The following is a 22,479-nucleotide window of genomic DNA, read 5'->3' on the forward strand; positions in this document are numbered from 1 at the left end:
GACAGAAAAACTGGAACGAAGGACAGACAGAATGGCTGGACAGAAGGACTGGACATAAACAGGACAGAAGAACAGACAGAAGCACAGACAGAAGGACAGACAGAATGACAGACAGAAGAACTGGACAGAAGGACTGGACCGAAAGACAGACAGAAGGACTGGACAGAAGGACTGGACAGAAAGACAGGACAGAAGGACAGACAGAAGGACATACAGAAACAGGACAGAAGAACAGACAGAAGGACAGACAGAAGGTCAGACAGAAAGACAGAACAGAAGGACAGTCAGAAGGACAGTCCATACACGAGCAGAGCATAGAGCTCACTGCTTGGGTCAGGAGACGTGTGTTTCAATTACTTCATTTTGTCCTGTGTGTGTGTGTGTGTGTGTGTATGTGTGTGTGTGTGTGTGTGTGTGTGTATGTGTGTGTGTGTATGTGTGTGTGTGTGTGTGTATGTGTGTGTGTGTGTATGTGTGTGTGTGTATGTGTGTGTGTGTGTATGTGTGTGTGTGTGTATGTGTGTGTATGTGTGTGTGTGTGTATGTGTATGTGTGTGTGTGTATGTGTATGTGTGTGTGTGTGTGTGTTTACATTTTCTGTTGTAGTGTTTGTACTATCTCCCTCAGACATGTCCGTTTGTTCTTTCACAGGCTCCAGAGGAGAGCATTATGATCAGGCAGGTCTGTGGACGACCCAGGACAGGCTGCGGGACCTTCTCTCCTGCCTCTCCTGTTTCTCTCCTGTTTCTCTCCTATGTCACACAGCTGTTTCCCGAGCTCCTGCGGCCTCCCCCCGAGTCTGACTGCCGCCATTTAGATGTTTAGCCGGCAGGCAACGCAACTGCACCGGTTGCCATGGCATCACTGAGGGGTCAAACACAGTTGAGACGGGGTGTTATTGATTAGTTATTAACTGATTGGACTGTATAACACACAGAAGGTCATCATCAGGGCTGCTCTTTAGGGAAGTAACAAACACGCTGTGTGGTCATTTCCATTTTTAGATAAACTACAACTTTAAACGGAGGTTACCTGAGAAACAGGACCATCATGTCAGGAAGTGAACAAATATGATCGCTAGGCCGATATTCAACAGCATCACCATAGCAACCAGGATAGAATTAGGAGCCTGCAAGACAACGTGAAGGAGAGTTAGGAGAGAGAACACTCAACTGACACATCCCAGAATTATGCAAATCATCTCTTTACAGTCGGGACTTTAATAGGAATAAGATAAATAACTGTTCACTCCCGATAAATAAAATAAAAAATAATATAAATAACAATAATTATAACGCAGCCTTATGTCTAACTATCGCAACATAGTCAGTGGTGGAGACAGGATTTTGTTCACTGTGGTAGCTATGGGGTAGCTTGGTGATTAGGTAGGGGTAACTATGGGGTAGCTCGGTGATTAGGTAGGGGTAACTATGGGGTAGCTTGGTGATTAGGTAGGGGTAACTATGGGGTAGCTTGGTGATTAGGTAGGGGTAACTATGGGGTAGCTCGGTGATTAGGTAGGGGTAACTATGGGGTAGCTCTGTGATTAGGTAGCGGTAACTATGAGAAAAATAGAAACAGATACTTCACATCGCCTTTCCACCTTTCTCTCTCCCTCCTCTCTGTATGTATCAAGCGTCTAGGATCAGTCCCCCTCCTCTCCATGTAATCTGATTCATTATGATCTAGGATCAGGTCCCTCCTCTCCATGTAATCTGATTCATTATGATCTAGGATCAGTCCCCCCTTCTGTCTATGTAATCTGATTCATTATGATCTAGGATCTGTCCCCCCCTCTCCATGTAATCTGATTCATTATGATCTAGGATCTGTCCCCCCCTCTCCATGTAATCTGATTCATTATGATCTAGGATCAGTCCCACTCCTCTCCATGTAATCTGATTAATTATGATCTAGGATCAGTCCCCCACTCCTGTCCATGTAATCTGATTCATTATGATCTAGGATCAGGTCCCCCTCTCCATGTAATCTGATTCATTATGATCTGGGATCAGTTCCCCTCCCCTCCATGTAATCTGGTTCATTATGATCTAGGATCAGTCTCCCTTCCTCTCCATGTAATCTGATTCATTATGATCTAGGATCAGTCCCCCCCCCCTCTCCATGTAATCTGATTCATTATGATCTAGGATCAGTCCCCCTCCTCTCCATGTAATCTGATTCATTATGATCTAGGATCAGTCCCGCTCCTCTCCATGTAATCTGATTCATTATGATCTAGGATCAGGTCCCTCCTCTCCATGTAATCTGGTTCATTATGATCTAGGATCAGTCCCCCTTCCTCTCCATGTAATCTGATTCATTATGATCTAGGATCAGGTCCCTCCTCTCCATGTAATCTGATTCATTATGATCTAGGATCAGCCCCCCTCCTCTCCATGTAATCTGGTTCATTATGATCTAGGATCAGGTCCCTCCTCTCCATGTAATCTGATTCATTATGATCTGGGATCAGTTCCCCTCCTCTCCATGTAATCTGGTTCATTATGATCTAGGATCAGTCTCCCTTCCTCTCCATGTAATCTGATTCATTATGATCTAGGATCAGTTCCCCCCCTCTCCATGTAATCTGATTCATTATGATCTAGGATCAGTCCCCCTTCCTCTCCATGTAATCTGATTCATTATGATCTAGGATCAGGTCCCGCTCTCCATGTAATCTGATTCATTATGATCTAGGATCAGTTCTCCCCTCCCCTCCATGTAATCTGATTCATTATGATCTAGGATCAGTCCCCCTCCTCTCCATGTAATCTCATTCATTATGATCTAGGATCAGTCCCCCTCCTCTCCATGTAATCTGATTCATTATGATCTAGGATCAGTCCCCCACTCCTCTCCATGTAATCTGATTCATTATGATCTAGGATCAGTCCCCCTCCTCTCCATGTAATCTGATTCATTATGATCTAGGATCAGTCCCCCTCCTCTCCATGTAATCTGATTCATTATGATCTAGGATCAGTCCCCCTTCCTCTCCATGTAATCTGATTCATTATGATCTAGGATCAGGTCCCGCTCTCCATGTAATCTGATTCATTATGATCTAGGATCAGTCCCCCACTCCTCTCCATGTAATCTGATTCATTATGATCTAGGATCAGTCCCCCACTCCTCTCCATGTAATCTGATTCATTATGATCTAGGATCAGTCCCCCTCCTCTCCATGTAATCTGATTCATTATGATCTAGGATCAGTCCCCCTCCTCTCCATGTAATCTCATTCATTATGATCTAGGATCAGTCCCCCTCCTCTCCATGTAATCTGATTCATTATGATCTAGGATCAGTCCCCCACTCCTCTCCATGTAATCTTATTCATTATGATCTAGGATCAGTCCCCCACTCCTCTCCATGTAATCTGATTCATTATGATCTAGGATCAGTTCCCCACTCCTCTCCATGTAATCTGATTCATTATGATCTAGGATCTGTCCCCCCCTCTCCATGTAATCTGATTCATTATGATCTAGGATCAGTCCTCCTCCTCTCCATGTAATCTGATTCATTATGATCTAGGATCAGTCCCCCTCCTCTCCATGTAATCTGATTCATTATGATCTAGGATCAGTCCCCCTCCTCTCCATGTAATCTGATTCATTATGATCTAGGATCTGTCCCCCCCTCTCCATGTAATCTGATTCATTATGATCTAGGATCAGTCCTCCTCCTCTCCATGTAATCTGATTCATAATGATCTAGGATCAGTCCCCCTCCTCTCCATGTAATCTGATTCATTATGATCTAGGATCAGTCCCCCTCCTCTCCATGTAATCTGATTCATTATGATCTAGGATCAGTCCCCCTCCTCTCCATGTAATCTGATTCATTATGATCTAGGATCAGTTCCCCACTCCTCTCCATGTAATCTGATTCATTATGATCTAGGATCAGTCCCCCCCTCTCCATGTAATCTGATTCATTATGATCTAGGATCAGTCCCCCCCTCCTCTCCATGTAATCTGATTCATTATGATCTAGGATCAGTCCCCCTCCTCTCCATGTAATCTGATTCATTATGATCTAAAAGGCTCTCCCACTATGAGATGCTGTACTCTACTTACATTCTCTTCCTCCTTCCCCTCAGCCATCTCCATACTGGCCTTCTTGGTCTCTGCCAGGCTCTTTGGTTTTAGCGAATCCTGCTTCCTGAGTTTGCACGGCTCGCTGGTGGGCGTCGGTTTGGGGGTTGGCGGGGCCATCCTGGCCAGGGTCAGCTGACTGGGCTCCTCGTCCTCCTCAGGCTCAGGTTCCGGCGGCAGGGGTCCCCTGGAGGGAGCTTTGACGTAGTAGCTATGATACTGGGAGTGGAGCTGTCCCATTCCATTACCAGGACCCGCCACCGTCTGCGGAACAGCAGGCTGGTGAGGTGGTACGTTGGTGGGGCCGGGCTCTGGGGCCTTGGGGGGTTTGGCTGGAGCTGGAGCCTCCTCGTATCTGACCTGGGGAGGTGGTGCGTTAGTGGGGCCGGGCTCCGGGGCCTTGGGGGGTTTGGCCGGAGCCTCCTTGTATCTAATCTGGGAAGAGGGAGCAGCAGCTCTTGGAGGCTCGGCAGCGATGGACACCCTCTCCTCTTTACTCAACTTTCTGCTCGACCGCTCCTCCTTGCTGATCTTAAGGCCCGGCTTCTCCTCTTTGTTGGCCTTGTGACTGTGTGATGATTCGTCCTTGCTGATCTTAAGGCCCGGCTTCTCCTCTTTGCTGGCCTTGTGACTGTGTGATGATTCGTCCTTGCTGGTCTTGCGGGAGGCGGAGGTGGAGACGCTGTTGCTGTGCTGTCTCTTCTTGCTGTGGGGCGATGGGGGAGGGGTGGGCCCGGGGGTCTTGGCAGGGCTGGTGGGGTTGTCTTTCTCCTTCTCTTCAGCAGGATCTACTGGCTCCATGAACACCTGCTTGATATAGTCAGGACCTATAGGAGAGACAGACAGAGACACAACTCATGTTTATTCAATTAACACACTGTTACATGCACTATTTAACCAACCATGTGTATGAAATATGAGAGGGTGTTGTGGGGTGCAGCAACAGAGACCCCGTTACAAAACACATACGAATCTTTGATTTGATCAATCATTCATCTGGTGGTGGTGAAAACAACACACAGATACATAGCTATAGGCACACACACACACACACACACACACACACACACACACACACACACACACACACACACACACACACACACACACACACACACACACACACACACACACACACACACACACACACATAGAGCGACTAGAGTGTGTGTTAGAGCGACTAGATGAGTGTGTGTGTGTGTGTGTGTGTGTGTGTGTGTGTGTGTGTGTGTGTGTGTGTGTGTGTGTGTGTGTGTGTGTGTGTGTGTGTGTGTGTGTGTGTGTGTGAGAGTAATAATGCTGTGTTCTCCTCTGCTTCCTCCTGACTAATGGTAATAGAATAATAATATGTGCCATTTTATCCAAAGCCACATAATAATAATAATAATAATAATACTGTATTATGTGTAAAGTTATTTTTATTATTAGAATAATCTCAAAGTGCATAAAATAAAAAATATAAACTTTAAATAATTAAAAGATATAACATTTATATAATCAAATCACATAAAAGGAAGACAATGTGCTTTGGTCTCCCGAGTGGTGTAGCGGTCTAAGGCACTACATCACAGTACTAGGGGCGTCACTACAGACCCTGGTTTGATCCCGGGCTGTATCACAACCGGCCGTGATCGGGAGTCACATAGGGCGGCGCATAATTGGCCCAGCGTCGTCCTGGTTAGGGTTTAGCTTAATGTGTTCTCTCCGTCTGGTCTTGGTCAGTACCCGTGTTGCAGCATTCTGTATGTTTCTGTATGCAGTTGACCAATGTCTTTCATTGGTAGACCAGACAGGGGAGCATTACAGTAGTCAAGCCTGCTTGTAATAAAAGCATGGATGACTCTCTCTGTATCAGAGAGAGAAACGGCCGTACCTTGGCAATGTTCCTCAGGTGGTAAAAAGCTATTTTTGGTCACATTCCTAATGTGTGATTAGAAATTTCGTTCGGAATCTAAAATAACACCTAGGTTTTTTACCTGGTGTTTTATCTTTATTTCCCGTGAATTAAAATGTGTGGCTAGATTCTCTCTCTGTGTGCTTTGACTCCAACAATAAATAAGTCTTGTCTTGATTCAGGTGGAGGAAGTTGTGAGCCATTCAAGTATTTAAATCACTATACAGTTTATCTGTGGATCTAAGTTCCTCTGGTGCCACAGAAATGTAAAGTTGTGTATCGTCTACGTAGCAGTGAAAATCAATGCTGTGCTTTCTGATAACGCTGCCAAGGGGTAACACATATATACACTGAACAATACCGGACCCAAAATCAAACCTTTTGGAACACCTCATGTGATATGTATTTTCTCTGAGTTATGTTCACCAAGGGTGACAAACTCTCGACCGGTTTAATATGTCCTAAACCAATTTAGACCTGGACCAGAGAGGCCAATCCACCTCTCCAGTCTGTCCAGAAGGACGTCATGGTCAACAGTGTTGAGCGCAGCACTTAAATCTAAGATTACAAGGACAGAGAGCTGTTTGGCATCTGCGTTGGCTCTAGGATCATTTACCACTTTAACTAAGGCTGTCTCTGTGCTGTGGTGGGTACGAAATCCAGATTGGAATTTTTCAAAAATACAGTGTGCACGTAAACAATTATTTTGCTGTTTGAGCACCAATTTCTCCAGAATTCTGCTTAAGAATGGAAGGTTGAAGGGTGAAAATTGCTAAGAACTAGAAGAATCTAGATGACTTTCCTTCAGAAGGGGTTTCACCAGAGCACTTTATAGTGCAGTGGGGAAAATGCCTTTTGAAACAGGAAGTGATTAACAATAGCTTGCACTTCATCAGATGTGCCATTAAAAACAGTTTTATAGAAGGTGGTGGAGGGATAGGATCAAGAAGGCAGGTAGAAGACTTAAGTTGTGATGTCACTTCCCTGAGCAAGTCTGTGTCAACCAGGGAAAATAAATCCATAGTGCCTTTGCATGGTAGGCTAGGGCACACATCATCAGACTTCTCATCGGGTCTTGACTGATACCCAGCCTAATATTTTTATCTTATCTCGCAAACTCATCGTAATTAGCTGTGGATGATTTTATCATAGTGGCATTTCTACATGAGTTGATATGCTTTCCCAGCTAACACACTGAGGCAAAAAAAAGGGTTGATCAAAGAGGAATGAAGGCGGGATCTGAATAGCAGAGTGGGCATTCACTTCCTGATTCTGCTTTGATCAAATGTATTGGCCGCTAGTCGGTGAATCTGTGCGTGACAATAGGCTGTTCCAGATTGAAAATGCGCCAGCCTGAATGCGCATGCTGTCAAATAACATTTTGAAAAGTTTTTTTTTTTTTTAAAGAAGTAATCCATGAAGGCACACTTTAGAATATTATCAACACATAGCAATCTACATATCAGCCATCACCGGAATGACCCTTCAGCGTCTGTGTTAGCTGTGTGTGCTGTGTGTGCTGTGTGAGCTGTGTGTGCTGTGTGTGCTGTGTTAGCTGTGTGTGCTGTGTGTGCTGTGTTAGCTGTGTGTGCTGTGTTAGCTGTGTGTGCTGTGTGTGCTGTGTGTGCTGTGTGAGCTGTGTGAGCTGTGTGTGCTGTGTGAGCTGTGTTAGCTGTGTGTGCTGTGTGTGCTGTGTTAGCTGTGTGTGCTGTGTGTGCTGTGTTAGCTGTGTGTGCTGTGTTAGCTGTGTGTGCTGTGTTAGCTGTGTGTGCTGTGTGTGCTGTGTGAGCTGTGTGTGCTGTGTGTGCTGTGTGTGCTGTGTGTGCTGTGTGTGCTGTGTTAGCTGTGTTAGCTGTGTGTGCTGTGTGAGCTGTGTGTGCTGTGTGAGCTGTGTGTGCTGTGTGAGCTGTGTGTGCTGTGTTAGCTGTGGGTGCTGTGTGTGCTGTGTTAGCTGTGTGTGCTGTGTTAGCTGTGTTAGCTGTGTGTGCTGTGTGAGCTGTGTTAGCTGTGTGTGCTGTGTGTGATGTGTGAGCTGTGTGTGCTGTGTGTGCTGTGTTAGCTGTGTTAGCTGTGTGTGCTGTGTGAGCTGTGTGTGCTGTGTGAGCTGTGTGTGCTGTGTGAGCTGTGTGTGCTGTGTTAGCTGTGGGTGCTGTGTGTGCTGTGTTAGCTGTGTGTGCTGTGTTAGCTGTGTTAGCTGTGTGTGCTGTGTGAGCTGTGTTAGCTGTGTGTGCTGTGTGTGATGTGTGAGCTGTGTGAGCTGTGTGTGTTGTGTTAGCTGTGTGTGCTGTGTGAGCTGTGTGAGCTGTGTTAGCTGTGTGAGCTGTGTGTGATGTGTGAGCTGTGTGAGCTGTGTGTGTTGTGTTAGCTGTGTGTGCTGTGTGTGCTGTGTGAGCTGTGTTAGCTGTGTGTGCTGTGTGAGCTGTGTGTGCTGTGTTAGCTGTGTGTGCTGTGTTAGCTGTGTGAGCTGTGTGTGCTGTGTTAGCTGTGTGTGCTGTGTGTGCTGTGTTAGCTGTGTGAGCTGGACCAAGGAGAGAGAGCACAACATTTCAGCAGCAGGTGGAAAATAATGACAAACAACAGACTAACTATATTCAATACAAAACTTGTAGCAGTTATTTCGCAAGTTAACTATAGCTAACTCAGCATTAATGTTGTTGCTGTCTGTAAGGAAGGGGAGATGTTGTTCCCACTGTGACTATTAAAACCTTCCCCAACCAGAAACCGTGGATTTATGGCAGCATTCGAGCAAAACTGAAAGTGTAAACCACTGCATTTAACCATGGAAAGACGACTGGGAATATGGCCGAATACAAACAGTGTAGTTATTCCGTCCGCAAGGCAATCAAACAAACGACATGTCAGTATAGAGACAAAGTGGAGTCGCAATTAAACGGATCAGACACGAGATCTATGTGACAGGGTCTACAGGTAATCACCGACTACAAAAAGAAAACCAGCCACGTCACGGACACCGACGTCTCGCTTCCAGACAAACTAAACATCAAGAGACTGAAAAACAGCTTCCATCTCAAGGCCACCAGACTGTTAAACAGCCATCACTAGCACAGAGATGCTATATTTACAACCCCCTGATCCAAACAGATTACTCATTTACCCAGCTCTGATCAATAGCTCTGTTCAATAGCTCTGATCAATAGCTCTGATCAATAGCTCTGATCAACAGCTCTGTTCAATAGCTCTGTTCAATAGCTCTGATCAATAGCTCTGATCAATAGCTCTGATCAATAGCTCTGATCAATAGCTCTGTTCAATAGCTCTGTTCAATAGCTCTGTTCAATAGCTCTAATCAATAGCTCTGATCAATAGCTCTGATCAATAGCTCTGATCAATAGCTCTGTTCAATAGCGCTGATCAATAGCTCTGTTCAATAGCGCTAATCAATAGCTCTGATCAATAGCTCTGTTCAATAGCGCTGATCAATAGCTCTGTTCAATAGCTCTGATCAATAGCTCTGATCAATAGCTCTGTTCAATAGCTCTGATCAATAGCTCTGATCAATAGCTCTGTTCAATAGCACTGTTCAATAGCGCTGATCAATAGCTCTGATCAATAGCTCTGTTCAATAGCTCTGATCAATAGCTCTGATCAATAGCTCTGTTCAATAGCTCTGATCAATAGCTCTGTTCAATAGCTTTGTTCAATAGCTCTGATCAATAGCTCTGATCAATAGCTCTGTTCAATAGCTCTGATCAATAGCTCTGTTCAATAGCTTTGTTCAATAGCTCTGATCAATAGCTCTGATCAATAGCTCTGATCAATAGGTCTGACGCTGTTCCACTTGAAACCGACAGGTTGATAGACCTTATTGATTGTTTCAACGCAACGTAACGGTGGTGGGATTAAGAGGGACTTAAAGTCAAGGCTACGAATACAGAGTATCTATAGACACACCACCAGACACCACACCTTCATTTATTCCATCTCCACCCCAAACTAATAGTGGGGGAATATCATGCTATTCTCATGCTTAAGTTCAAAGGTCAGAATACATAGAGAGAAAAGTCCATAAAAAGGGACTTTACGTTCCATTTACGCATGCTTAACTCGGGTCAGAATCAGGGAATAGTTTCTCCATTTTAGGAGAACAGAAGCAGCAGCGTCCAGACCTCAGGATGACTGTCACGTTCCTGACCTGTTTTCTGTTGTTTGGTATGTGTTTAATTGGTCAGGGCGTGAGTTTTGGGTGGGTAGTCTATGTTATGTGTTTTCTATGTTGGGTTAATGGGTTGCCTGGTATGGCTCTCAATTAGAGGCAGGTGTTTGGCGTTTCCTCTGATTGAGAGTCATATTAAGGTAGGTTGTTTCACATTGTTTGTTGTGGGTGGTTGTCTTCCGTGTCAGTACATGTTACCACACGGGACTGTTTTCGGTTTGTCTGTTCCTGTTCGTGTGTTCTTCGTTTCATGTAAGTTCGTAAGTTTAGGTCTGTTTAGTTCGTTTTGTTATTTTGTTTTCTAAAGTGTTATTTTGTGTTTCGTCGTTTTGTCTAATAAATCATTATGTCCACATACCTCGCTGCGTGTTGGTCTGATCCATGCTCCTCCTCATCCGAGGAGGAGGAATATGACGACGATCGTTACAATGACATCGCTCCGACACGGCTTTGAAGATGTCTTCCATGATGAGATGTAATGTGGTGTCCTGTCACTGTGTACGCAAAGCAAATCCCAAATAACCTTCAGATGTCCTGACATCATCAAGGTCCAAATAACATCCCAAGGAGTCAAAGGGCCACCCCTGGTATGTAGTCAAAGGGCCACCCCTGGTATGTAGTCAAAGGGCCACCCCTGGTATGTAGTCAAAGGGCCACCCCTGGTATGTAGTCAAAGGGCCACCCCTGGTATGTAGTCAAAGGGCCACCCCTGGTATGTAGTCAAAGGGCCACCCCTGGTATGTAGTCAAAGGGCCACCCCTGGTATGTAGTCAAAGGGTCACCCCTGGTATGTAGTCAAAGGGCCACCCCTGGTCTGCAGTCAAAGGGCCCCACCTGGTCTGCAGTCAAAGGACCACCCCTGGTATGTAGTCAAAGGGCCACCCGTGGTATGTAGTCAAAGGGCCACCCGTGGTATGTAGTCAAAGGGCCACCCGTGGTATGTAGTCAAAGGGCCACCCCTGGTATGTAGTCAAAGGGCCACCCCTGGTATGTAGTCAAAGGGCCACCCCTGGTATGTAGTCAAAGGGCCACCCCTGGTATGTAGTCAAAGGGCCACCCCTGGTATGTAGTCAAAGGGCCACCCCTGGTGTGTAGTCAAAGGGCCACCCCTGGTGTGTAGTCAAAGGGCCACACCTGGTATGTAGTCAAAGGGCCACACCTGGTATGTAGTCAAAGGGCCACACCTGGTATGTAGTCAAAGGGCCACCCCTGGTATGTAGTCAAAGGGCCACCCCTGGTATGTAGTCAAAGGGCCACCCCTGGTATGTAGTCAAAGGGCCACCCCTGGTATGTAGTCAAAGGACCACCCCTGGTATGTAGTCAAAGGACCACCCCTGGTATGTAGTCAAAGGGCCACCCCTGGTATGTAGTCAAAGGGCCACACCTGGTATGTAGTCAAAGGGCCACACCTGGTATGTAGTCAAAGGGCCACACCTGGTATGTAGTCAAAGGGCCACACCTGGTATGTAGTCAAAGGGCCACACCTGGTATGTAGTCAAAGGGCCACACCTGGTATGTAGTCAAAGGGCCACACCTGGTATGTAGTCAAAGGGCCACACCTGGTATGTAGTCAAAGGGCCACACCTGGTATGTAGTCAAAGGGCCACACCTGGTATGTAGTCAAAGGGCCACCCCTGGTATGTAGTCAAAGGGCCACCCCTGGTATGTAGTCAAAGGGCCACCCCTGGTATGTAGTCAAAGGGCCACCCCTGGTATGTAGTCAAAGGGCCACCCCTGGTATGTAGTCAAAGGGCCACCCCTGGTATGTAGTCAAAGGGCCACCCCTGGTATGTAGTCAAAGGGCCACCCCTGGTATGTAGTCAAAGGGCCACCCCTGGTATGTAGTCAAAGGGCCACCCCTGGTATGTAGTCAAAGGACCACCCCTGGTATGTAGTCAAAGGGCCACCCCTGGTATGTAGTCAAAGGGCCACCCCTGGTATGTAGTCAAAGGGCCACCCCTGGTATGTAGTCAAAGGGCCACCCCTGGTATGTAGTCAAAGGGCCACCCCTGGTATGTAGTCAAAGGGCCACACCTGGTATGTAGTCAAAGGGCCACACCTGGTATGTAGTCAAAGGGCCACACCTGGTATGTAGTCAAAGGGCCACCCCTGGTATGTAGTCAAAGGGCCACCCCTGGTACGTAGTCAAAGGACCACCACTGGTACGTAGTCAAAGGGCCCCACTGGTATGTAGTCAAAGGGCCCCCACTGGTATGTAGTCAAAGGGCCCCACTGGTATGTAGTCAAAGGGCCCCACTGGTATGTAGTCAAAGGACCACCACTGGTATGTAGTCAAAGGGCCCCACTGGTATGTAGTCAAAGGGCCCCACTGGTATGTAGTCAAAGGGCCACCACTGGTATGTAGTCAAAGGACCACCCCTGGTATGTAGTCAAAGGACCACCCCTGGTATGTAGTCAAAGGGCCACCACTGGTATGTAGTCAAAGGGCCCCACTGGTATGTAGTCAAAGGGCCCCACTGGTATGTAGTCAAAGGGCCACCCCTGGTATGTAGTCAAAGGGCCACCCCTGGTATGTAGTCAAAGGACCCCACTGTCACCAGCTCCCATTTTGAAAAGCTGCTGTTGCTCTGACAAACTGTTGCTATGTTGGCATCATAATCTGTTGTTTCAAAATGATATGAATGTTGTACCTGGCATGCGCGCGCGTGTGTCTGTATACTTGGTCTGTCTTTTGGTATACGAGGTATACAGTGAACTGAATCATGTCGACCTCTTGACCACGGTGATGTGTAACGCGAGACTTAAGACTCACGTCTCCTATAACACGGCCACGTTATCGGCCGTGACGTCAGTGTTGCGGTTACTGTTGTGTTATCGTCCATGCCGCGGAATGACACGTTAAAGAGGCAGCCGGGACGTGACGACGTGTTCCAGAACTAGATTTGAAATGCGTTCTAAATGGAAACGTGACAGGGCTTCCGCCGACTGCGTTTATCTCAGCGTTGATCACATGACAGAAAGATAACCCGCTAACCTGTTAATACAGGGTCTCTAATACAAGGCTCAGCTACTACTAATAACCACGAATAACTGCCCTTGAAATAAACACTCTCAATCTGAACATACAGACTATGGTGCGTGTGTCCTAAATGGCATCCGATACTCGATATAGTGCTCTATTTTGACCAGAGCCCTATGTTTATACCAGGGCTCTGGTCATGAACAAGTGAACAAGTCTTTATTTTTTATCTGGCGTTAGTACGTGAGGCTGAGCTTCAGGGCATAACTGTACACCAATAGCCAAATACACACCAATCGCCAAATGTTTTTATTTGTGGGGGGGGGGGGGGGGGGGGGGGACTTAGGCAGAAAAAGTTCATGTCGAATCTACTGAGGCAAAAAAAGGACAATGTTGGAGTTGAATTCAATAAGAGAGAAGCTGTGAAATGGGGGGTAGGACCAGAACAGTAATGTTTGGGAAAGATTTGGTAAGGCGATAAAAGAGGAGGATTGTGTTGCCGGCTGTGTGACGCTATACACAACTGAGAGTCACAAGACAGGGGACGTCAAAATGGCACGCCAAGGGAACTGTAGCCGACTGTTCAGATGGGTTAACTGAAATCTGGACAATGACTGTAGGTTTATAACCTCTCATATAGTCTAATATAATATTAACTGTAGGTTTATAACCTCTCATAGAGTCTAATATAATATTAACTGTAGGTTTATAACCTCTCATAGAGTCTAATATAATATTAACTGTAGGTTTATAACCTCTCATAGAGTCTAATATAATATTACCTGTAGGTTTATAACCTCTCATAGAGTCTAATATAATATTACCTGTAGGTTTATAACCTCTCATATAGTCTAATATAATATTACCTGCAGGTTTATAACCTCTCATATAGTCTAATATAATATTAACTGTAGGTTTATAACCTCCAACATAGGTTTATAACCACTCCTATAGTCTAATATAATATTAACTGTAGGTTTATAACATCTCAAATAGCCTCATATAATATTACCTGTAGGTTTATAACCTCTCATATAGCCTCATATAATATTACCTGTAGGTTTATAACCTCTCATATAGCCTCATATAATATTAACTGTAGGTTTATAACCACTCCTATAGTCTAATATAATATTACCTGTAGGTTTATAACCTCTCATATAGTCTAATATAATATTACCTGTAGGTTTATAACCTCTCATATAGTCTAATATAATATTAACTGTAGGTTTATAACCTCTCATATAGCCTCATATAATATTAACTCCTGCAGAATTAAGTATTTCTTGCACTAAAATTAAACACCAAATGTACATTTTGAGTGGAAAATATTATCTATTTATTTCATCATTTTACGAGAATGAATACTTGTTATGGACCGTCTCTAAAGGTGTTATCTTTATCAGCGTCATAAAATATGCATCCGAGCCGAAATTAAATCTTATCAGAAAACATGTTGGGTCACTATCACTGATTTAAATTTCCTTAAAACCGGTCAAACTGATGTCATTTGAACATTTTGAAAATGTATGTTTTTGTTGTTGTTGTTGTTGAGGCATTGCATTTTCTCCCCGGTCCCTAAATGTCTGCTGCGTGAGAGAGATGATAGTCTTCTAGGGCAGTAATGACATAATAAAATAAATCAATTTTCTCCCCGGTCCCTAAATGTCTGCTGCGTAAGAGAAGCAGAGATGATAGTCTTCTAGGGCAGTAATGACATAATAAAATAAATCCATTTTCTCCCCGGTCCCTAAATGTCTGCTGCGTGAGAGAAGCAGAGGTGATAGTCTTCTAGGGCAGTAATGACATAATAAAATAAATCCATTTTCTCCCCGGTCCCTAAATGTCTGCTGCGTGAGAGAAGCAGAGAGGATAGTCTTCTAGGGCAGTAATGACATAATAAAATAAATCAATTTTCTCCCCGGTCCCTAAATGTCTGCTGCGTGAGAGAAGCAGAGATGATAGTCTTCTAGGGCAGTAATGACATAATAAAATAAATCCCGCACTCCGTCTCTGACCGGACAGTGCATTTTTCTATCTGACTACCTGCAGGTTAGAGTCGGGACTCTGCATCACTAGCTGGTACAGTGACAGTATATAGAACTGACAGAATTCTCCCAAACAGACAAACCTGTCAAACCTCAGACTCTTTCTCCTTTCACTCTATTCTTTATGCTTCTATTCCAACCTCTCTCTTCTCTCTCTATTCTCTGTGCTTCTATTCCAACCTCTCTCTTCTCTCTCTATTCTCTGTGCTTCTATTCCAACCTCCTCTCTTCTCTCTCTATTCTCTATGCTTCTATTCCAACCTCTCTCTTCCTCTATCATTCTCTGCACTCTTCATCCTCCTAGTAATACAGTAGTATAGTAACATAGTACATTAAAGTAGTATAGTAATATAGTAGTATAGAAATACAGTAGTATAGTAACATAGTACAGTAAAGTAGTATAGTAATATAGTAGTATAGTAATACCGTAGTATAGTACCATAGTAATATGGTAATATAGTAGTATAGTAATACAGTAGTATAGTAACATAGTACAGTAAAGTAGTATAGTCATATAGTAGTATAGTAACATAGTAGTGTAGTAACATAGTACAGTAAAGTAGTATAGCAATATAGTAGTATAGTAATATAGTAGTGTAGTAACATAGTACATTAAAGTAGTATAGTAATATAGTAGTATAGTAACCTAGTACAGTAAAGTAGTATAGCAATATAGTAGTATAGTAATATAGTAGTATAGTAAGATAGTAGTATAGTAACCTAGTACAGTAAAGTGGTATAGTAATATGGTAGTATAGTAACATAGTAGTATAGTAATATAGTACAGTAAAGTGGTATTGTGGTATAGTGGTATAGTAATATAGTAGTATAGTAACATAGTACAGTAAAGTAGTATAGTAGTATAGTAATACAGTAGTATAGTAACATAGTACGGTAAAGTAATATAGTACAGTAAATTGGTATTGTAGTATAGTGGTATAGTAATATAGTAGTGTGGTAACATAGTACAGTAAAGTAGTATAGTAGTATAGTAATACAGTGGTATAGTAACATAGTACAGTAAAGTGGTATAGTAATATAGTAGTATAGTAACATAGTACAGTAAAGTACTATAGTAGTGTAGTAGTATCATACTACAGTAGTATAGTAACATGGTAATACGGTAATATAGTAGTATAGTAATATAGTAGTATAGTAATATAGTAGTATAGTAATATAGTAGTATAGTAATATAGTAGTATAGTAACATAGTAATACGGTAATATAGTAGTATAGTAATATAGTAGTATAGTAATATAGTAGTATGGTAATATAGTAGTATAGTAATATAGTAGTATAGTAACATAGTAATACGGTAATATAGTAGTATAGTAACATAGTAATACGGTAATATAGTAGTATAGTAACATAGTACAGTACAGTAGTATAGTAATACAGTAGTATAATAATACAGTAGTATAGTAATATAGTAGTATAGTAACATAGTAGTATGGTAATACAGTAGTACAGTAATACAGTAGTATAATAATACAGTAGTATAATAATACAGTAATATGGTAATATAGTAGTACAGTAATACAGTAGTACAGTAATACAGTAGTATAATAATACAGTAGTATGGTAATATAGTAGTACAGTAATACAGTAGTATAATAATACAGTAGTATGGTAATATAGTAGTACAGTAATACAGTAGTATAATAATATAGTAGCATAGTAATAGAGCTTTTGTTTCAGCCACAGATGCCAGCTCGCTTCATGCTAATCCTGGGGCATGTTTCCACGCCAACGGACACACACACACACACACACACACACACACACACACACACACACACACACACACACACACACACACACACACACACACACACACACACACACACACACACACACACACACACACACACACACACGCTCCAACACACACATGGTTCTGATGGTTTATTCCCTAACTCCTGCTGACCTTAATGTGGGATGAAGAGCCTTAACAAGAGGAACCTAAAACCAATCAGGGTTACAGGAAGCACTGGTGTGTGTGCGTACGTCTGAGGGACGGCTACATATTTCTTTCTCACAGTTTTTGGGTAATTTAGCAGACACTCTTCTCCAGAGCGATTTACAGAAGAAATTAGGGTTAAGTACCTTGCTCAAGGGCACATCGGCAGATTTTTCACATAGTCTGCTCAGGGACTCAAACCAGAGATCTTTCGTTTACTGGCCCAACTCTCTTAACCGCTAGGCTACCTCCTGCCATAACTGTGTCTCTTAACCGCTAGGCTACCTGCTGCCCTAACTGTGTCTCTTAACCGCTAGGCTACCTGCTGCCCTAACTGTGTCTCTTAACCGCTAGGCTACCTGCTGCCCTAACTGTGTCTCTTAACCGCTAGGCTACCTGCTGCCCTAACTGTGTCTCTTAACCGCTAGGCTACCTGCTGCCCTACGTCTCTTAACCGCTAGGATACCTGCTGCCCTAACTGTGTCTCTTAACCGCTAGGCTACCTGCTGCCCTAACTGTGTCTCTTAACCGCTAGGCTACCTGCTGCCCTAACTGTGTCTCTTAACCGCTAGGCTACCTGCTGCCCTAACTGTGTCTCTTAACCGCTAGGCTACCTGCTGCCCTAACTGTGTCTCTTAACCGCTAGGCTACCTGCTGCCCTAACTGTGTCTCTTAACCGCTAGGCTACCTGCTGCCCTACGTCTCTTAACTGCTAGGATACCTGCTGCCCTAACTGTGTCTCTTAACCGCTAGGCTACCTGCTGCCCTAACTGTGTCTCTTAACCGCTAGGCTACCTGCTGCCCAAACTGTGTCTCTTAACCGCTAGGCTACCTGCTGCCCTAACTGTAATATAATATACCATAAAATAATATACAGTACCAGTCAAAAGTTTGGACACACCTACTCATTCAAGGGTTTTTCTTTATTTGTACTATTTTCTATTATCACTGTGTGTCTATGTACATTCAGACGGAGGAACAGACATCTATCAGCGTCACAGTATAATATAAGCTCATCACGCAGAGCAGGAATAACACAGTCGGCGTTAACGAACAACTCCTGCCAACAGACTGGCAGCTCATATTAAGAGGAACATTTATACCATCTTTCATCGTGCTTAACATACACACACTGACAACCACTGGTCCCGCTACACAGAACTACTCTACGCCTTGACCTCTTCCGAGTAGTGAGGTCTGGCCGCCCGACAACCTGCCCGCTCAACTCCATCCTCTCCACCCTTCTCCCATTCCTCACTTCCCTCATCAACTCATCCCTGACAACTGGCTGCGTCCCCTCTGACTTCAAAATGGCCCGAGTTGCTGGCCTCCTCAAGAAACCAACACTAACCCTTGACTCATCTGACGTCCATAAACTACAGACCTGTATCCCTTCTTTCTTTTCTTTCCAAAACACTTGAGTGTGCTGTCTCTGATCAACTCTCTCGTTATCTCTCTCAGAAACAATCTTCTTGATCCTAACCAGTCAGGCTTTAAAGGGGTCATTCAACCGAGACTGCTCTTTTCTGTGTCAAGGAGGCTCTCCGCACTGCCAAAGCTGACTCTCCCTCCTCGGTTCTCATCCTCCTAGACCTATCCACTGCCTTCGACAGCGTGAACCATCAGATCCTCCTCTCCACCCTCTCAGGGCTGGACATCTCAGGCTCTATCAGATCCTCTTCTCCACCCTCTCAGGGCTGGGTGTCTCAGGCTCTGCCTCCTCTCCACCCTCTCAGGGCTGGGCGTCTCAGGCTCTATCAGATCCTCCTCTCCACCCTCTCAGGGTTGGGTGTCTCAGCCTCTATCAGATCCTCCTCTCCACCCTCTCAGGGTTGGGTGTCTCAGACTCTATCAGATCCTCCTCTCAACCCTCTCAGGGCTGGGTGTCTCAGTCTCTATCAGATCCTCCTCTCAGGGCTGGGTGTCTCAGGCTCTATCAGATCCTCCTCTCCACCCTCTCAGGGCTGGGTGTCTCAGACTCTATCAGATCCTCCTCTCCATCCTCTCAGGGCTGGGTGTCTCAGGCTCTATCAGATCCTCCTCTCCACCCTCTCAGGGCTGGGTGTCTCAGACTCTATCAGATCCTCCTCTCCACCCTCTCAGGGCTGGGTGTCTCAGGCTCTATCAGATCCTCCTCTCCACCCTCTCAGGGCTGGGTGTCTCAGACTCTATCAGATCCTCCTCTCCATCCTCTCAGGGCTGGGTGTCTCAGGCTCTATCAGATCCTCCTCTCCACCCTCTCAGGGCTGGGTGTCTCAGACTCTATCAGATCCTCCTCTCCACCCTCTCAGGGCTGGGTGTCTCAGACTCTATCAGATCCTCCTCTCCATCCTCTCAGGGCTGGGTGTCTCAGTCTCTATCAGATCCTCCTCTCCACCCTCTCAGGGCTGGGTGTCTCAGACTCTATCAGATCCTCCTCTCTACCCTCTCAGGGGTGGGTGTCTCAGGCTCTGAAACACTCTTGGATTGCATCCTACCTGGCAGGTCTCTCCTACCAGGTGACGTAGAGAGGATCTGAGTCTGCACCATGTGCTCTCACTACTGGTGTCCCCCAGGGTTCAGTTCTAGGCCCTCTCCTCTTCTCTCTATAGACCAAGTCACTCAGCTCTGTCATATCCTCATATGGTCTCTCCTGTCACTGCTATGAGGATGGACCTCTCCTCTTCTCTCTATACACCAAGTCACTCAGCTCTGTTATATCGTCACCTGGTCTCTAGTATCACTGCTATGAGGATGGACCTCTCCTCTTCTCTCTATACACCAGGTCACTCTGCTCCGTCATATCCTCACATGGTCTCTCCTATCACTGCTATGAGGATGGACCTCTCCTCTTCTCTCTATACACCAAGTCACTCAGCTCTGTCATATCCTCACATGGTCTCTCCTATCACTGCTATGAGGATGGACCTCTCCTCTTCTCTCTATACACCAAGTCACTCAGCTCTGTTATATCGTCACCTGGTCTCTCCTATCACTGCTATGAGGATGGACCTCTCCTCTTCTCTCTATACACCAAGTCACTCAGCTCTGTCATATCCTCACATGGTCTCTCCTATCACTGCTATGAGGATGGACCTCTCCTCTTCTCTCTATACACCAAGTCACTCAGCTCCGTCATATCCTCACCTGGTCTCTCCTATCACTGCTATGAGGATGGACCTCTCCTCTTCTCTCTATACACCAAGTCACTCAGCTCCGTCATATCCTCACCTGGTCTCTCCTATCACTGCTATGAGGATGGACCTCTCCTCTTCTCTCTATACACCAAGTCACTCAGCTCCGTCATATCCTCACCCGGTCTCTCCTATCACTGCTATGAGGATGGACCTCTCCTCTTCTCTCTATACACCAAGTCACTCAGCTCCGTTATATCGTCACCTGGTCTCTCCTATCACTGCTATGAGGATGGACCTCTCCTCTTCTCTCTATACACCAAGTCACTCAGCTCCGTTATATCGTCACCTGGTCTCTCCTATCACTGCTATGAGGATGGACCTCTCCTCTTCTCTCTATACACCAAGTCACTCAGCTCCGTCATATCCTCACCTGGTCTCTACTATCACTGCTATGAGGATGGACCTCTCCTCTTCTCTCTATACACCAAGTCACTCAGCTCCGTTATATCGTCACCTGGTCTCTCCTATCACTGCTATGAGGATGGACCTCTCCTCTTCTCTCTATACACCAAGTCACTCCGCTCTGTCATATCCTCACCTGGTCTCTCCTATCACTGCTATGAGGATGGACCTCTCCTCTTCTCTCTATACACCAAGTCACTCAGCTCCGTTATATCGTCACCTGGTCTCTCCTATCACTGCTATGAGGATGGACCTCTCCTCTTCTCTCTATACACCAAGTCACTCAGCTCCGTTATATCGTCACCTGGTCTCTCCTATCACTGCTATGAGGATGGACCTCTCCTCTTCTCTCTATACACCAAGTCACTCAGCTCCGTTATATCGTCACCTGGTCTCTCCTATCACTGCTATGAGGATGGACCTCTCCTCTTCTCTCTATACACCAAGTCACTCAGCTCCGTTATATCGTCACCTGGTCTCTCCTATCACTGCTATGAGGATGGACCTCTCCTCTTCTCTCTATACACCAAGTCACTCAGCTCCGTTATATCGTCACATGGTCTCTCCTATCACTGCTATGAGGATGGACCTCTCCTCTTCTCTCTATACACCAAGTCACTCTGCTCCGTCATATCCTCACATGGTCTCTAGTATCACTGCTATGAGGATGGGCCTCTCCTCTTCTCTCTATACACCAAGTCACTCGGCTCTGTCATATCCTCACATGGTCTCTCCTATCACTGCTATGAGGATGGACCTCTCTTCTCTCTATACACCAGGTCACTCTGCTCCGTCATATCCTCACATGGTCTCTCCTATCACTGCTATGAGGATGGACCTCTCCTCTTCTCTCTATACACCAAGTCACTCAGCTCTGTTATATCGTCACCTGGTCTCTAGTATCACTGCTATGAGGATGGACCTCTCCTCTTCTCTCTATACACCAGGTCACTCTGCTCCGTCATATCCTCACATGGTCTCTCCTATCACTGCTATGAGGATGGACCTCTCCTCTTCTCTCTATACACCAAGTCACTCAGATCTGTTATATCGTCACCTGGTCTCTCCTATCACTGCTATGAGGATGGACCTCTCCTCTTCTCTCTATACACCAAGTCACTCAGCTCTGTTATATCGTCACCTGGTCTCTCCTATCACTGCTATGAGGATGACACTCAACTACTTTTCTCCTTCCCCCTTCTGACACCCAGGTGGCGACACGCATCTCTGCGTGCCTGGCAGATATCTCAGCTTGGAGGCCGACCCACCACCTCAAGCTCAACCACCAATCAGACGGAGCTGTTCTTCCTCCAGGGGAAGGCCTGTCCGCTCCAAGACCTCTCCATCACCGTTGGCAACTCCACAATGTCGCCCTTCCAGAGTGCAATGAGCCTTTGCGTGTCCCTGGACAACACCCTGTGGTTCTCTACAAACATCAAAGCAGTAAAAAAATGTGTCTGTTCTCGGTTGCAACACTCACTATCGAGTTCCAAACTGCCTCTGGAAGCAACGTCAGCACAATAACTGTTCGTCGGGAGATTCACGAAATGGGTTTCCGTGGCCGAGCAGCCGCACACAAGCTTCAGATTGGCGTCGGCCGGGGGGGTGTAAAACTCTGTCAGTCCGACGGACGAATCTGGGTTTGGCGGATGCCAGGAGAACGCTACCTGCTCTAATGTATAGTGCCAACTGTAAAGAATGGTGACATTAACGACATGTTTGTCATGGTTCGGGCCCCTTAG

General features: G+C 45.3%; 1 protein-coding gene across 1 annotated transcript in view; it reads right to left on the reverse strand.

The window, feature by feature from the left end:
• Positions 1 to 520: 520 nt before the first annotated feature.
• LOC120028021 (pollen-specific leucine-rich repeat extensin-like protein 1) overlaps positions 521 to 22,479 on the reverse strand; it is a 29,288-nt gene continuing 7,329 nt past the window's right edge. The window contains exons 2-4 of the mRNA XM_038973141.1: positions 4,086 to 4,930; positions 1,033 to 1,129; positions 521 to 864 (exon numbers count right to left, since the gene is read on the reverse strand). Of these exons, the coding sequence (XP_038829069.1) occupies positions 1,049 to 1,129; positions 4,086 to 4,904 (900 nt within the window). The 5' untranslated portion in view covers positions 4,905 to 4,930 and the 3' untranslated portion in view covers positions 521 to 864; positions 1,033 to 1,048. The remainder of the gene's footprint in view (positions 865 to 1,032; positions 1,130 to 4,085; positions 4,931 to 22,479) is intronic.

The sequence above is a fragment of the Salvelinus namaycush genome, chromosome 33 (assembly GCF_016432855.1).
Source record: "Salvelinus namaycush isolate Seneca chromosome 33, SaNama_1.0, whole genome shotgun sequence".
Taxonomy (NCBI): Eukaryota; Metazoa; Chordata; class Actinopteri; order Salmoniformes; family Salmonidae; genus Salvelinus; species Salvelinus namaycush.